General features: G+C 53.8%; 3 protein-coding genes across 3 annotated transcripts; 1 reads left to right on the forward strand and 2 right to left on the reverse strand.

Annotated features, from left to right (window-relative positions):
- Window positions 1-597: 597 nt before the first annotated feature.
- CD320 (CD320 molecule) lies at window positions 598-5,305 on the reverse strand. The gene is made up of 5 exons (XM_043911729.1): window positions 5,094-5,305; window positions 2,190-2,315; window positions 1,649-1,852; window positions 1,213-1,371; window positions 598-1,053 (listed from the first exon to the last, which is right to left on the reverse strand). The coding sequence occupies exons 1-5, from the start codon at window positions 5,230-5,232 to the stop codon at window positions 914-916; spliced, it is 768 nt and encodes a 255-aa protein (XP_043767664.1). The 5' UTR covers window positions 5,233-5,305; the 3' UTR covers window positions 598-913.
- Window positions 5,306-8,761: 3,456 nt separating this feature from the next.
- On the reverse strand, window positions 8,762-14,888 carry NDUFA7 (NADH:ubiquinone oxidoreductase subunit A7). The gene is made up of 4 exons (XM_043911730.1): window positions 14,761-14,888; window positions 14,290-14,339; window positions 10,821-10,970; window positions 8,762-8,976 (listed from the first exon to the last, which is right to left on the reverse strand). The coding sequence occupies exons 1-4, from the start codon at window positions 14,869-14,871 to the stop codon at window positions 8,886-8,888; spliced, it is 402 nt and encodes a 133-aa protein (XP_043767665.1). The 5' UTR covers window positions 14,872-14,888; the 3' UTR covers window positions 8,762-8,885.
- A 17-nt stretch (window positions 14,889-14,905) lies between these two features.
- Window positions 14,906-16,071, forward strand: RPS28 (ribosomal protein S28). The gene is made up of 4 exons (XM_043911731.1): window positions 14,906-15,017; window positions 15,111-15,158; window positions 15,662-15,795; window positions 15,990-16,071. Exons 1-3 carry the CDS (start codon window positions 14,979-14,981, stop codon window positions 15,782-15,784), a joined length of 210 nt encoding a protein of 69 aa, XP_043767666.1. The 5' UTR covers window positions 14,906-14,978; the 3' UTR covers window positions 15,785-15,795; window positions 15,990-16,071.
- The last annotated feature ends 4 nt before the right edge of the window (window positions 16,072-16,075 follow it).

Consider the following 16,075-nt stretch of genomic DNA (forward strand, 5'->3'; position numbering starts at 1 on the left):
GCCTGTCATTCAGGTGCTCAGTCGTGTCCAACTCTGTGACGGCTTCCCTGTCCTCCACTATCTCTCAGAGCTTGCTCAAATTCATGTCCACTGAGTCGCTGATGCTATCTGACCATCTCATCCTCTGCTGCCTCCTTCTCCTTTTGCCCTCAGTCTTTCCCAGCATCAGTGTCTTTTCCAGTGAGTTGGCTCTTCGTGCCAGGTGGCCAAAAGATTGAAGCTTTAGCTTCAGTATCAGTCTTTTCAGGCCTCAGCATGCCTGAATAATAATAAAACCTACATTTTTAAACAAGGTGGAGACCAAGTGGGGGACATCCAGCTTCTGTCTCAAAGAGAGGAAACCAAAATGGATGGAGGCCCTCCCAGCCAGCACTCCAGGAGGCACTGCCCAAGATCTGCTCCTCTCTGGGAATGCAAACTGTTCCCAGCCCCACCCGTCCCCTGTTCTGATTCCAGGAGGCAGAGTGGCCAAGTGGGTTGCCAGGGCTGGGTCCCTGATTCCCACCCTCTATAGGCAGGCACTCCCCCACAGAGAAGGGGCTGCACAGAGCCCCCAGGCCACCCAGGCAGAGGGAGACAGAGGCCCAAAGGCAGGCAGAGGATGTGAACTAGCTTTAATCACCACTCTCAAACAGAGGTAGCAACAGTATCTGAGTAAGGGGGCTGCCCCAGGAGTGATCCGGGGCCAGCCCCTCAGCTCCGGCTGCGGCATGTTCCCCATCCAGGCTCCTCGTGTCCAGGGGAGGGTCCGGGCAACCCCAGCCTCCAGGGTCACATATGCAGGAGCACGGGTGCTTGGCGCTGTGAGGACAGAAGCAGCCAGGTCTGGGGGCTGATGTGGTAGCAGCCACGTGTGGGTCTCCTCTACCTGCCACACTCGGGGGACGTGTGATATGGGGGTGAGAGCGCCGGCTCAGAGCACCGAGGTCTTCCTCTCTGGCTGCAGTGACCGCTTCACGGACACCAGCAGCCGCAGCGGGGCCAGGCATCCCTGGGCACAGAGCCGTGACAACACGAAGAGGATGCCAGCAGCCAGACTGACACTGAGCACCGCTGCGGGGAAAGAGAGAGGGGCGTGGGTGAGGGGCGGCGGCGGCCCCCACACCCCCCCAGCTCCTAGCACACCGGAAAGGGGAGTGTGTGGCATATCTGCTCTCCAGGGCAGCTTCCAGGTGCGGGCATGGGCGTGGGGGCCGGAGCGGTTCATATTACCTACAGCTGCGATAATCCCATAGGCACTTCGGTTTCCAGACTGAACGGAGTCCTGGTCCTCGACGGCGGTGACTGTGGCATTCCTGGGATAAGTGACACTCTCCAGGGTCACAGGCGTCCCCATGGACGTGGCGCTCCCCTCCTGGTGGGTCTTGGTTCCTGCAACAAGTCCAGGCATTCAGCAGCTGGGGAGGGAGCCCTGGGGCTGGAGGGATGAACGGGTGTCCCGGTGCCCCGGGGTGGGGGACCCTGGGGCTCACCCTCCGGCCCCAGACTGAGTGAGCAAGGCTGGTGAGCACTGCAGCCCGAGTGCCCTCCCGCATTCCCGTGGGGACGCGGGCTCGGGCAGACACACATGTGCACGCTCACAGCCTCGTCACACGCTGGAAGGTGTCAGGTGTCCCGGCCAAGCCTCCCTGCCCCCACAGGCACACACCGCAGCCAAGCTCGTCGCTGTAGTCGGAACAGTCCCGGTGACCATCACAGAGCCACGTGCTTGGGATACACAGACCGTCCAGCGTGCAGCACAGCTCGCCTTCAGGGCAGGGCTGGGGCCCGCAGTTGAGAAGATTCTTGCTGCGGTCAGGGCAGTCACCCATGACGTCACAAGGAGAGTGGCTGCTAGTGGCTACCTCAGTACCTGGGGATACAGGGTGAGTCAGGTTCCAAACACCCACCCAAGTGAGCACGGGTACTGCCCACCACCCACCCAGCTGCGAGCCCCACCTTCCTGAGAATGACTGACCCTATAAGGTCCACCCATCCCAAGGGCTCTGCCCCCTACTTCTATTAGCACCACCTTCCAACCAAGGCCCCACTAACTTGCTGCCCTGCAAACCCATCTTTTAACCCAAAGATCCAGCCTGCCCTCGAGGCCCTGCCCACCCCAGAGTTCCCGGCCTGAAACCCACACCCCTTCCACAAGCACCTCCTCCCATGGCCCTGAAAAGCCCCACCCCCAGGGCATGGCCACTCACCACACTCTTCTTCATCACTGCCATCAAGGCAGTCCTGGTCAACATCGCAACGCCAGATAAGGGGCACGCAGCGGCCATCGCTCCGGCACTGGAAGTTGGTGGGCGGGCACGAGCCTGTGCTAGGGCCTGAGGGATGCACACAAGAGGGAGGTCTGGACCCTCAGCTAGGAGGACAGTGTCACAAGCTGCGACCACCAGGAGAAAGCCGGGTCCCAGGAACTACACTGGTGGCCACCACCTTTGCTAAGGATGCACTGTGTGGGGGGCTTGGAGCCCAGAAGTTCACAGCCTCACCAAGAGCCCTACTGGTCAGATTCTACAGCCATGCCCATTCTACAGAGACACATAGGAGAGGAAAGGCCCGAGGCTACAAGCTAGTGGCAGAGTCAGGGTTCAGACCCAGGTCTCACTGATCCTGGGGTCTTTACCAGGCTCCAAATGGCCAGATGGTCTCCCCAAGGGTCTCCCCAAGCTTGTGGTTAAACAGACTAGGGGAGGGGCCATCTCTGAACCTAGCCTGGCTCAGGCCCACCATCAGGGTCAACAGGGCCTGTTATGTCCCAGCTATCCTTAGCAAAGGAGAAGAATCTTGAGAGTCCTTTGGGCAGCAAGGAGATCAAACCAGTCAATCCTAAAGGAAATCAACCATGAATATTCATTGGAAGGACTGATGCTGAAGCTGAAGCTTCAATCCTTTGGCCACCTGATGTGAAGAGCCAACTCAATGGAAAAGACCCTAATACTGGGAAAGACTGAGGGCAGGAGGAGAAGGAGATGACAGAGGATGAGATGGTTGAATGGCATCATTGATTCAATGGACACAAGTTTGAGCAAACTCCAAGAGATGATGAACAGAGAAGCCTGGCATGCTGCAGTCCATGAGGCTGCAAAGAGTCGGACAAGACTGAGTGACTCAACAACAGCAACTTAGCAAAGGGGAAACTGAGGCCTTGGATAAAGGACCTGCTTGGTCACCATGACTTGTTGACCCACCCACTGAATTCCTCCCAGAACTTCTGATCACTTTCTCCATCCTGACTGTGCCACCTCTTCCCCTGGTTCCCCAACCCCATCTCCCTCAGATACCAGAGACCTCTCAGAGTCACACCATTAGGCAACCCTCCGTGCTTCCCCTTTGCTCAAAACCATCCCTTGGTCCCTTGACCCTCTCACAGCTTACATCCTGTGTGTGGCCGGCAAGTCCTAACCAGCCCTGAACCCTTCCTGGACCTTGCCTCCTCGCACGTTCCTCCTCTTCATTAAGCTCCCTCTGGCCTGGCCACCATGCTGCTGCAGCAAGAGGCCTGGCCCATTTCCACCTCAGAGCTCTTGCCCATGCCGTTCCCAGGCCCAGTACTCCCTCTCCTCCCTCCTCTCTGCACTTCCATGATTTCCTCCTCAGACTTCACGTCTCCAGCTTATTTCCTGGGAGGGGTCTCAGGTCCCTCTCAGAGACCCCTGAAGCCCAGCGTCTTAGAACAATGGCCCTTGAACTGGTACCTACGTAAAGTGGACACTTAGCGATGGTCAAGGCCATGACCTTTTGACTTGTAAACCCAGGGTCGTGCCTGATGATAAATGGACACAGCTCACACAACGGTCTGGGCTGAGTCCAGCTGAGATATAAGCCTTCCGGGATCCTGAGCAGGAGGGACACAGAAGGGCCTAGAAGCTGGGCCAGCAGACTGGAGTCTGAGGGACCGAGGAAGGGAGTGGCCCTTATGGCTTCCTCCTGGGTGCAGCAGGGCGGGTGGCAAATACCTGGCTTGGCCCCAGCCTAGCTCCGTTCCATTTGATTCTGGTCCTCTTGCCCCTTCCACCTCTGCTCACAGGGGCAAGGCTGAGTAAAGCTCCACTCCAGGCCCCCATCCTCCACAGCCAGCTGGTCTGCCAGCTGGCCTCCAGGCCAATGTACCTGTGGGCCCCACAGTCCCTGCGCTCTGTGGAATGGCCTAGAACCCACTTCCTTCCCTGCCGTGGGGATCCGAAAGCCTACAGCTCCCTCCCCAAGTCTTGTCCCTCTCCATAGCAACCTCTGACCTCCCTCCCTGGAGTCAGGGAGTGTGTGTGTGTGTCCTATAGAGTGGGCAGCAGAGCAGAGCCAACCGGGCCTTTGGAGAGATCAGTGACTGCCCCTCCCAACCTGTTTCCCCACCTGGGAAAGGGGCCACGCTAGGAGTCCCTACCTCAGGGTGCTGAAGGGAAGCGACTGCTTGGGTGTAAAGAGCCTGAGCTTGGGTAATGTCTTGATCCCTGAAGGAAGGAGGAACACTTAGCTTGAAAAGGCAGGAGTGAGAAGGGGAACCAGATAAGACAGGACCCGCGGGTGTGTGAATCTGAGTCTACAGCTGAAAGTCAGGGGCACCTGTGTGCACAGAGAGGTCATTCTAACCTGCCCCACCGCCTCTGGGAACCTCTGAGAGGGCCACCATTACTGAGGCCCGGGCAAACGTGTCCTAGGGCCTGGGGTGCCAGGGGAGGAGATCTTTCTTTCTCTAAGGCCAGAGAAAGAAGGTGCAGAGGTTGAGAGGGCGGGAGATGGGCAGCAGGCTCCAGATGACCAGCCGCGTTAAGGCTGGAGGTCGGACAACCAGAGTCTCTAAAGAACTTTCCTGCCTGTGCTGGGGTGAAGGGCAGCTTGGAGGTGACAATGGGGCACGACAAAGCAGAGCAGGTGCCGGGTGTGAGAGGGCCGAAGCAGGGCAGTTAAAGGCAGGCACAGCAACCCAGGCGCAGGGTCCACCCCTGGGGAAGGCTCTTTCAGGGGCTAGGCGCCCCTAGAACCATGTGCGGGGGAGTGTCCTGGACAGACTTGCGGCGTAGCCAATGGTGAGGCGCTGCTGGCGGGCGAGGGCGGAGCTAGACTGCAGGGGTATTAGGCTCGCGGGCAGCAAGTTCACTCACCTGGGGCCTGGGTCGAGGACCAGGTCTGGATCGGAGTCGAGGCGGTCTCCAGGCACAGCCCGAAGCCGAGCAGTACCCGCAGCCCCAGGCCTAGGACCGCAGCACGCCGCGCTAGACTCCCGGCCACCCAACCGTTCATCGTACCACCCCCGCCCCGCGCCGGCTGGGTCCACGCGCACTCCCGGCCTCTCTCTTATTCTCGCGCACGCCTGCGCACATACCCGGGGGGCGGGGCCCACACCGGGGGCGGGGCCACGGCCAGAGATCCCGCGGCAGCCCCGGGCTTTGAGTACCGTAAGTGTCTGAATACCCGGGGGCCCCCGATTTCAGGGTCTTCCCTTCTTTTCCCAGTGACAGGCATATTGAAAGGTATGGGTCCTATTTGAAATTAGAAACCTCTGGAGATAAAATGAACTGGTACTGACAAGTATTGTCATCTTACGATATTTAACGTTCTACATGCACCAAATGTTCTGCCTAATTATTTTAGGAATGCCTCATCCCCTTCCTGCTTCTGCTTCTTTAATGCGCCCGAGCTTATTATATATTTACTAAAGTACTTTGGCAGGAATGCTGTGTTGCTCCTTGTATCCCCAACGCCTGGAACAGAGCCTGATAAATCAACGAAATGTCAGTTCTTGACGTTCATCCTGGGTCCTCTGTCCCTAGCCCCAGGATGTTCTCACTACCTCCTAATCCTCATAGACTTCACAGGGCGGGTCTTATACTTTTACTTCGGAAGCAAAACAAGCGACAGTAGCCTCGGCTTTCTCTTCTCAGGCACACCCCTTAGGCATACAAAATACAAACTTACAGGTTTTCTCCCCAGCTGCTGTGTTTTCTTCTTGACAATAAAAGGTTTTATCCGCAGCTCTGTCCTCAGGAGAAGCAGCACTACTGCACAGCAGGCCCCCAGACAAGTCGCTGTCCTCAGCTGTGCACGTTTCCTGTGAAGCAACACGAATGCGTCCAGATTTTCACAGCGCGGACTCTACCTGCAGGTTGATGACATGCTTACCATTGAAAACGTTGGCGATGGGCTTTCCTGGTGGCTTAATGGTAAAGAATCCACCTACCAATTCAGGAGACACAGATTCCATCCCTGATCTGAGAAGATCCCATGCGCCACAACTACTGAGCCTGTGCTCTAGAGCCCTTGCTCCACAAGAGGAGCGATTGCTCCCCCAACTGGAGAGAAGCCCTCCTAGCAACAAAGACCCAGGACAAACAAAAATTAAAATTAATGTGTCATATAAAATGGTGACTTATAAAAAAAAAGTTGGAGATTATAGCCATGTGAGTGTGTGTGTGTGTGTGTGTGTTCAGAATAATCTCCAATTCCCAGGAGAAATTGGGTAAGAGACAAAGATGCAGTGATGCAAAGGCAGATGGGAAGGGCAGCAAACACGGCTGCCTGAGGGAGGGGAGAAGGAAGTGTCCCGCAGCACCACCTGTGGGGCTTGGCATCCTGGTGAGGTTGGCATCTGGGATCCAGGGAGAAGTGCTGAAGAAGCTGTGGGTTACCCAGCTGACAATGTGTTAGAGGCAGACTCCTCAGCAGCTGGGTTCAGGGTCAGCTCCCAGGGAGCCTGAGAGTTCTGGGTCTCGCCACACCTGTCCTTTCACTATGACCTCACAGGGGCTCCAGGTGGCGCTAGTGGTAAAGGACCCACCTCCCTCTGGGTTGGGTAGATCCCCTAGAGATGAGAACAGCAACCCACTCCAGTATTCTTGCATGGAAAAAACCCATAGCCTTGACTGGATGGACCTTTGTTGGCAAAGTAATGTCTCTGCTTTTTAATGTGCTGTCTAGGTTGGTCATAACTTTCCTTCCAAGGAGTAAACGACTTTTTATTTCATGGCTGCAGTCACCATCTGCAGTGATTTTGGAGCCCCCAAAAATAAAGTCTGCCACTGTTTCCACTGTTTCTCCATCTATTTGCCATGAAGTGATGGGACCGGATGCCATGATCTTAGTTTTCTGAATGTTGAGCTTTAAGCCAACTTTTTCACACTCCTCTTTCACTTTCATCAAGAGGCTCTTTAGTTCCTCTTCACTTTCTACCACAAGGGTGGTGTCACCTGCATATCTGAGGTTATTGATATTTCTCCCAGCAATCTTGATTCCAGCTTGGGCTTCATCCAGCCCAGCGTTTCTCATGATGTACTCTGCATATAAGTTAAATAAGCAGAGTGTCAATATACAGCCTTAACGTACTCCTTTCCCAATTTGGAACCAATCTGTTGTTCCATGTCCAGTTCTGTTGCTTCCTGACCTGCACACACAACACATATCTGGCACACAGGATGAGCTCGAGATTTCAGACCTCTTCCCTACTGCATTCCCTTGCCAAATTTCAAGTCTAGGTTATAACACGGGTTTTTTTGTTGTTGTTTTTCCTTCTTGGCTTACAAACAACAATTTGTTTTCTCACAATTCTGAGAAGTTCAAGATCATGGTGCCAATAGATTCATCATCCGCATTGATAACCATCTTTTTACTGCAACCTCACTTGGCAGGAGGCTGGGTCATTAGCTTTATTCAGAAACCTTCAACAGCACATCTCACCAGGGTCATTAGAAGCTCTCTGGTGTTACCTCCTCATTACCTCTGCACACTCTGCCCAGTCTTCTCCCTCCTGATCTTTCTATTCAATTTCACCCTTTGCTCCAACCAGAATCCCACCTCTTCCAGGAAGCCTTCCCAGGGGTTTTCTCCTCCTGATAATCATTTAGCATTTGTACCACTCACTCTTGGAGCATTTATACCTTCTCCTCTGACTGTGACCTTTTCCCTTCTTGCTCCAAGCTTCCAGAGGGCAAGGCAGCCACAGCACTCTCCTGGCACACAGCGGGACTTCACCTCCTGACAGGTTTTGGGGGTTCTTCCATGGCAGTCACCACCCTGCCACTCTGGAGGGCACTGTGTGGTCCCCCTTCGCGCCTGTGACCAGATGAAAGTCACTTCCTTTTCGGCTTTCACCCCCTGGTCATTCCTGTGAGAAGTAGCCCTTTCCTTTGCTGAGCTGACTCCGCCCCGCACCCCCAGGCCTGCGCAGTGGTTTCTGGCTCAGTGAGGCCTTTCCACAAGGGCCCTGGGTGAAACTTCGTGAGCCACCTCACCGTCCCCCGGGGTCCCTGCTGGTCTAGGACGGTGGGGGCCGCGGTGGGAGGGTTCTGGTGGACATCCACACTAGCGATGGCTGGAGGGGGTTGGGGGGAGTCACCTCTCGGGAGAGGGAAGTGAGCAGGTTTTGTGCCCCCCACACACCATTCTTTATAGTCAGTGCCCCCTACAACACCCTGGAACCCATTCCACTGCTCTGAGGGGTGGAGCCAGGCCCTCAAGGAAGGGACGGTGACATCTCTGTGCCCAGTGACAGCACGTCACCCTAGAAATCCAGAGCCACTCTCCTGCTCTGTCCCGGCATGCTCACAGGGTTCAGAGATTCAGGATACCGCACCAGGAATGCCCTGGCAGTCCAGTGGTTAGAACCTGGCGTTTTCACTGCTGGGGTCTGGGTGCAACCTCTAGTCAGGGAAACTAAGATTCCACAAGATGTGTGGTGTGGCCAGAAAAGAAAAAAAAAAAGAGATTTGGCACCAACTTCACCCTGAAGTCTAAGTAAGCCTGTATGTCCTTTCAAAAATAAAAACAGAAGCAATTCTTGGGAGTACAATATATAGTTTTTATAAATTAGGTCACGTTCTGCCCGGACGGAATCAAGGAGTCCAAGGAGGAAGAAGCACTCCGGTGGCCCTGAGGGCTCAGCCTGGCGCCCCCAGCCAAAGTCACAGGTAAGGCTCATCCTGGGACAGCTCCCACCTCTTTATGGGAGGAGCCGGCGACACAGCCTTCTTCTCAGAGGCTGCTACAGCTGAGCTGGAAAATGAAGAGAGACTTGAGTCAGCCCCAGATGTCCAGAGAGCAGTGGGGAGGAAGCTGAGGGAGCACTCCCTGCCCAGGCAGCAACATATCTGCTGAAACCGGAGATGTGGAGGCCAGATTGCAGGGTGTTTCAGAATGCACAGGCCTCTCCAGTGGGGTCCCCCAAAGGGTCAGCTGACCACTTTCTGCCCCCAAGCAGTAAGCCTGTCCTGGCTCCTGGTCTCAGAAATAGTGTGAAATGCTGGACTCTTCCTCCAGCACCCGTTCCCACTGGCCCCCCAGGGCAGGACACTGGCTCCAGAAGGGCCAAGCAATCAGATGACCCATGGCCCCAACAACTCCTTCCCTTGGATTCTGAGCACCTGCTACATGGCAGGCACTATATGCAAGAAGCGCTAATGAGACGAGGGCCAGCCACAGTCTAATCGAGCTGAGTTAATACGTGATCAAAAATAAGACCTTTTGGACCAGGGTAAGGCCTAAGGAGACACTGTGCCAGCAGACCCAAGGCAGGGACCCACCCTGCCCCCACCCCACTCAGCCCCTGGGGTTTGCACACACTGCAAGCAAGACAGAAGCAGCTGGCAGGCGGGCCCACCCATCAGCAGGGGCTCCAGGGCCTCCCCTCCTCCCTTCCTCCACCTGAAGGAAGTGGAAGAGGTAGAAAGCAGCCTCCCTGGGAAATGCACACATCCTGGGGGCAGGGGAAGAGGTGAGGGGGAGTGGGGCAGCCTGTCACAGTCTGGGCCTGGGCTCTGGTGAATCTGAAGATCGCAAAACGGGCCATTCATTCACTGAGTTCTAACCCACTTGGCAGGCCCGGCCGCATCACCCTACCAATCTCATCACACTGCCAGTCCACCAACCCCATCTGACAAAAGCAGCAGCTGAGGCTCAAGAAGGCCAAAAGACTGGTCCAGGACCACAAGGTGAATCAGCTGTAGAGCCCAGATACCACTGGGAGGGACTGGACAAAATGCTGTGAAATTGCGCTTCTGCCGCCCACAATCTGTGTGACCTACGCAGAGCACCTGGCCTGTTTTTCTCCAACAGAGGTCATCACTGTCTAACTGGTGGAATTATTAAGAGGCAGATGTGCCACTGACTCCATTCTAAGAGCTTACAAATAGTTCATTACGTGAATTAAGCCTCATAACAACTCTGCTATAGACAGAATGTTTGTTTCCACACAAATCCATACGTTGAAATCCTATACCCCAGTATGATGGCATTAGGAGGTGGAGCCTTTGGCAGATGACTAGCTTGTGAAGGTGGAGCCCTTATAAGAGACACTTCAGACCCCTCACCCCTTCCCCCATGTGAGGACATGGCAAAAAGATACCATCTAGAACCCAGGAAAGCGTCCTCACCAGACACTGAAGCTGCAGGGACCTTTTACTTGGACTTTCTAGCTTCCAGAACCATGAGAACCAGTTTTCTGTTGTTTATAAGCCACCCGGTCTGTGGGATCCAGTCCTAGCAGAAATCTCTGAAGTAAACACCACTACTCCTCCTATTTAATTAAGAGACACTGCCTGAGGCCAAGGACCAAAGTGGGTTTTGAGAGGCCTGAGGTTTACAGAATTCTCTCTAAAAGGAGATAAAATTACAAAAACAACAATGCCTGGGCTTATTCCAAAGTCCTTGAAGGCCCCATGAAGCTTCCTCTGCTTTGCAGGAAACCCACCCTAGGCTGGGTGCGGATTCATTTGCTCCTCAGATGAAAGGCCCCCGGTAGGACATTTCCTGCCACAGCTGACGCTAGACAGACTTGGGACCTTGAAAAGCACAAGCAGGATAGAGGGCTGGTCTCAGGAGGGGCACTGAGGATTCCTCACCTCTCTGTGGGCTTGCCTGCCACCAGCACCTTCTGTGAAGACATGACAATCGAGGGCGGCATGGCTTCCCGGCGGCCATCGCGAGTACAGTAGTAATTGTTGGAGAGTTTGTGGCTGGGGCCCACGGGGAGCTTGGGAGGAGGCTGAGTTCTGAAAAGAAAAAACATGGGCACTGAAGCAAAGTGACAATTGTTCTCTCCACATGGCTGGGTTGCAGCATGGGCCCATCACCTCAGTCACAAGGCCTGGCATGGGCAGCCACTGGGATGTGCTGGGGGCCAGGGGCATCCCTTGATACACTGCTGGTGGCACAGGCCTGGGGAAGGACCAGGACCCAGAAGCTGTGGAAGCCCCGGCACTGGATGTGAAGGTGCTGGGAGGCGAGGCGTGGGTCTGCCCCACCATCGGTCCCACATCTGCCCCAGAAGTGGAAGGCATAGAGAAGCCTTTTATGGAGGAGGCCTGTGTCCCACCCCTGAGCTTGGCCAGAGCTTGGCAGCAGGCCTCGTTTCCACCTGCAGGTTCTCAGCAAATGAAAAGACTCTGCCCGCTACCTATCAAGTAGGCATGGTCAGCAAACCAACACTAGGGCAACAGCCCCAGACTCAGCTCATTCTGAGGGGCCTGGTCCCCAAGGGCCAGCCTGTAGAACCTCTGGGCTTCCAGTTCTTTCAGAAGCTCTCTGAAGAACTCTACAGAAGTGAAAGGAATTCTCCAGGCAAAACACTGAAGTGGGTAAAACCAAACCTGGGTCTCCTGAATGGCAGGCAGATTCTTTAACATCTGAGCCACCAGGGAAGCCCAGGAGATCAGGGCTTATTACTCAGAGCAATTTGTCCTGAGGTTTCTGCTGCCACCTCGTGGCTGCTGCCCTGAGGAAGGGTGAACAGAGCTCTTTCCTCATTTGGGTTAAAGAAATATACAAAGTTTAAGGCCTGAAAAGGAATCGCTAACCTCACTAACAAAAGACGTTAACAAGAAAACAAAAGTCACTAACAAAAGATGAGCTTTCCTAGAAACTGTTGCCGAGAGGGAGGGCAGAAAAGAAAGAAAAATCATAAAAGGATCAGGTTTTCATTCACTGGGGTTTTACCAACTTTTTTCTGAAAACCCCAGTATTTAAGTTTTTCTTAAAACAAGTGATAGTTATGTATGTATGATAGTTATGTATTTTTATGGGAAAAAAATACAGAAAAAACAAAGTTTAAAAACTTAATGTTATAGGACTTCCTTGGTGGTCCAGTGGCTAAGACGCCTTGCTCCCAATGCAGGGGCCCAGGTTCAATCCCTGATCGAGAACTAGATCCCACACTCTGCAACCAAAGATCCTGCATGCCGCAACAAAGACCCGGTGCAGCCAAATAAATATTTAAAAGAAAAAAAAAAGAAACAACATCCTGTGTTAAAGTTAGAGTCTGCCTAATCCCTAGAGTGCAAAGAAGACCCTCTGCTGGGCATGGATCTATAGAAAACCAGCAGGAGCAGTGTGCTCAGTCATGTCTGACTCTTCAGGACCCCATGGACTGCAGCCCACCAGGCTCCTCTGTCCACGGAATTTTCCAGATAAGAATATTAGAGCAGGTTACCATTTCCTTCTCCGGGGACCTTCCTGACCCAAGAATTGAACCTGAGTCTCCTACATCTTCTGCACTGGCAGGCAGATTCTTTACCGTTGTGCCACCGGGGAAGCCCCAGAAAACAAGTACAGAAAGAGTAAGAAGAACCGAGACCAACTGAAAAGGCCCAGAGGAATCACCAGGGGGCGCCACTGTCCTTAAAAAAAGTTGAAAATTTTACAAAACTGTTTGCTCGACTGAGCCACCAACTACATAGGATGCAAAAGTACTTTAAAACTTCTGATATCTGGAATCAGTCACAACATAGAGATATTCACATAGATTTGGTTATTTTAATGCTATTGTTCTTCCTTTCCTGCTAATAGTCCCTGGCTGCCTTACCTTTGCCTGTAGCATACACACACACACATATATACCACTATTCCCCATTCTTCAAAGTGTTTCAGCCACACTAGTCTTCCTCCTATGTCTGGCTCTGTCAGGCTGCACAGCCTTGGCACTTACTGCTCCCTCTGTCCGGAATGTTGCTTTAATCATTATCCTTTGGCATTTCAGCTGACTTCAAAGCCAATCCCTGAGACCTTTCCTGATCACTTAACCTGAGGTAGCCACTCGCCATCTGGTTCATTTTGTTTTCTCTTCAGAGCATTCTAAGACAGTGTCTTTTACTTGCTGTGTTTATTTCCCTGGCTTAAAGCTCAACATTCAGAAAACTAAGATCATGGCATCTGGTCCCATCACTTCATGGGAAATAGATGGGGAAACAGGGGAAACAGTGTCAGACTTTATTTTGGGGGGCTCCAAGATCACTGCAGATCGTGACTGCAGCCATGAAATTAAAAGACGCTTACTCCTTGGAAGGAAAGTTATGACCAACCTAGAAAGCATATTTAGAAGCAGAGACATTACTTTGCCAACAAAGGTCCGTCTAGTCAAGGCTATGGTTTTTCCAGTAGTCATGTAAGGATGTGAGAGTTGGACGATGAAGAAAGCTGAGCGCCGAAGAATTGATGCTTTTGAACTGTAGTGCTGGAGAAGACTCTTCAGAGTCCCTTGGACTGCAAGGAGATCCAACCAGTCCATCCTAAAGGAGATCAGTCCTGGGTGTTCATTGGAAGGACTGATGTTGAAGCTGAAACTCCAATACTTTGGCCACCTCATGCGAAGAGCTGACTCATTGGAAAAGACCCTAATGCTGGGAAGGATTGGGGGCAGGAGGAGAAGGGGACAACAGAGGATGAGACGGCTGGATGGCATCACCGACTCGATGGACATGGGTTTGGGTAGACTCCAGGAGTTGGTGATGGACAGGGAGGCCTGGCATGCTGCGATTCATGGGGTCGCAAAGAGTTGGACACGACTGAACTGAACTGAACTGAATGTTATGTCTCTACCTCCTCCCTCGGATATAAGCTCCAAGAAAGGAATGAGAACTTTTCTCTTCCCCTGTGATTCCCAAGGGCTGAGGACAGAGCCCGGGCTTGTAAATGTCAACTAATTTTCCGACTCAAGTTAGAAACCAAAGACGCTTCTGTGTTCAAATCCCGGCTGTCAATTTCTGGCTTCTGAGTAATTTTAAGCAAATGATTTAGTTTCTCTGAGTCTCAAACATTTTCATACAAAGCTTGGGGATGATAATACTGTCAGGACCACACTGCAGGCTGCAAATCACGGAAAATTCCCACTCAGAATTCACGCCCCATCTGGTTGTTCCAGAAGAACCACAATGTCTGACAGTGCAGCAAGATGAAACGCAGACCTTTGTCTTCGCAGCCAGCTAAGGCAGGATTTCGACCCAGCGTTTCGGGGTCTAAAAGAACAGGGGTTTTGTTTTTTTTTCTGATAGACGGAGGGCAGGATTGGAGTTTGGGCAGCGAGCGGGGTTTGCTCACCGTTTGGAGATCTCCTGGTAGCGCAGCTGCAGTTTCGCCTGCAAGTCTCGCTGTGGGAGAAAGGATGGAGGTCAGTTCCCAGGGCATCCCCAAAGAGAAAACCAGCTAACGGACAGTCCCGCACAGGACAAATTAAGAGAAAGGTGAGAGATGGGTCTTTGAAGACAGGATACGGGCCCTGGAGGTGAACAGCGGAGCTGAGGGCTGGAACAAGATCCCAAAGCTAAGTAGGTACGGGCCTAGGGAGACCCCATGCCTGAGTGGTACCACAGCCAAGGGCTGGGGAAGGTGTCCTGGGTTGAAGGGGTCATGAGTTCGGGGTTCCGGGCTGAGGAGAATTCCCTGCTTAGGGGAATCTCGGCACTAATGGCCTCAGCCCCAGAGATGCAAGAAGGAGGTGAGTAGTGGGAGCGGATCAGGGCGCACAGGGCCTCCAGCATCCACAGTCCCTTCCCGCCCCGCCCCGCGCACCCCGGATGCCCAGTTCCGCAGCCGCTGGATGAAACGGGTAGCGGACGCCATCTTTTCACCGGCGCTGAAGGGCGCCGGTGACGTTTCTACTGCAGGGACTGCTGGGAACATGGCGTAGGGTCTCGCGAGAGCTGGAATGGGCGGGACTAGGGAGTCATATAAATAGTCTCTCCGAAACACGTGACTCCTCTCCGCCCGACCGCCGCCGCGCCGCCATCATGGACACGAGCCGTGTGCAGCCCATCAAGCTTGCCAGGGTGAGGCTGAGGCATGGTTTTGAGGACCCAGATGAGGGACGAGGGAGTAAGGGAACCGGGTGGGCTAGATCTGATCCCAATTTCTTTCCCCAGGTCACCAAGGTGTTGGGCAGGACCGGTTCGCAGGGACAGTGCACGCAGGTGAGCCGGGGAGGCGGGGAGCGGGGGATGTTTGCGGCGGTGCTTCTAAAGTCTGAATCTCGAAGATAATTTCTGTGCGCTGGGACTTGTTCCCTGGTATCTGGGAACCAATACGTTCCCTATTTCCCAGAGCTTACAGAGGGTCGAGGGTTGGAACTTTAGCCAAGGCCCTGCCCACCGCATCTGGGCTCTGTCGATCTCATTCCCCGAGTTCTGACATAGTTCGTTGTTCTGGTTCAGGCTGTGCCAACGACCACTGTGGCTCCATGCCCTCACAACCCCCCGTTGTCTCCCCTGGTGGCATCTTCTGGCGTTCGAGAGCTTTGTTCTCCACGCCTCGGCCCCTCTCCGGCTTGTCTCCTATCCCACTCATGCCTTCCCAGCCTCAGCCGCTTTTAAGTGTCTCTAGGCAGAAATGTTCTCTAGATCGACATCAGCCGCTTATCCCACGGACCCTATTCTCAACCGACTCTGACTTCCCGTCCCTCCTGTGGGCCCCGTAGGTGCGCGTAGAATTCATGGACGACACGAGCCGCTCCATCATCCGAAACGTGAAAGGCCCCGTGCGCGAGGGCGACGTGCTCACCCTGTTGGAGTCAGAGCGAGAGGCTCGGAGGCTGCGCTGAACTTGTGACTGGTGAGTGCACAGAGGGAGTGGGAAATAGGGCATCTCCTTGTTAGACCCTTGCCTGGGGGTAGGGAGATTTCGTGAAGACCGTGGATCAAGGGTTCTTAGTCGGGGTCTGCTGAAGTTAGCAAGATGGGGGAGGGAGTTTGCCTGTTTGGGGTGGGGACACCTGTCAGCATCTCAACGCTTGGGTTTGTTTACAGGGTGCTGGATGTCTGGGTTGATGCCGTGGCCCACCAGGATTATCTGCTGTTAATAAAGCGTTTACATCGTATGTAAACTTGAGGTT

This window comes from Cervus elaphus, chromosome 9, assembly GCF_910594005.1.
Source record: "Cervus elaphus chromosome 9, mCerEla1.1, whole genome shotgun sequence".
Lineage (NCBI taxonomy): Eukaryota > Metazoa > Chordata > Mammalia > Artiodactyla > Cervidae > Cervus > Cervus elaphus.

Coding starts and splice junctions, on each gene's coding strand:
- CD320 (XM_043911729.1), bottom strand. CDS start 5,232: ATGAACGGTTGGGTGGCCGGGAGTCTAGCGCGGCGTGCTGCGGTCCTA. Junction 2,316..5,093: donor GTCCTCGACCCAGGCCCCAG/GTGAGTGAACTT, acceptor TGCATCCCTCAG/GCCCTAGCACAGGCTCGTGC. Junction 1,372..1,648: donor CAGCGACGAGCTTGGCTGCG/GTGTGTGCCTGT, acceptor GACTTGTTGCAG/GAACCAAGACCCACCAGGAG.
- NDUFA7 (XM_043911730.1), bottom strand. CDS start 14,871: ATGTTCCCAGCAGTCCCTGCAGTAGAAACGTCACCGGCGCCCTTCAGC. Junction 14,340..14,760: donor TGCGGAACTGGGCATCCGGG/GTGCGCGGGGCG, acceptor TTTCTCCCACAG/CGAGACTTGCAGGCGAAACT. Junction 8,977..10,820: donor GCAGGCAAGCCCACAGAGAG/GTGAGGAATCCT, acceptor TTCATTTTCCAG/CTCAGCTGTAGCAGCCTCTG.
- RPS28 (XM_043911731.1), top strand. CDS start 14,979: ATGGACACGAGCCGTGTGCAGCCCATCAAGCTTGCCAGG. Junction 15,018..15,110: donor AGCCCATCAAGCTTGCCAGG/GTGAGGCTGAGG, acceptor TTCTTTCCCCAG/GTCACCAAGGTGTTGGGCAG. Junction 15,159..15,661: donor CGCAGGGACAGTGCACGCAG/GTGAGCCGGGGA, acceptor TGGGCCCCGTAG/GTGCGCGTAGAATTCATGGA.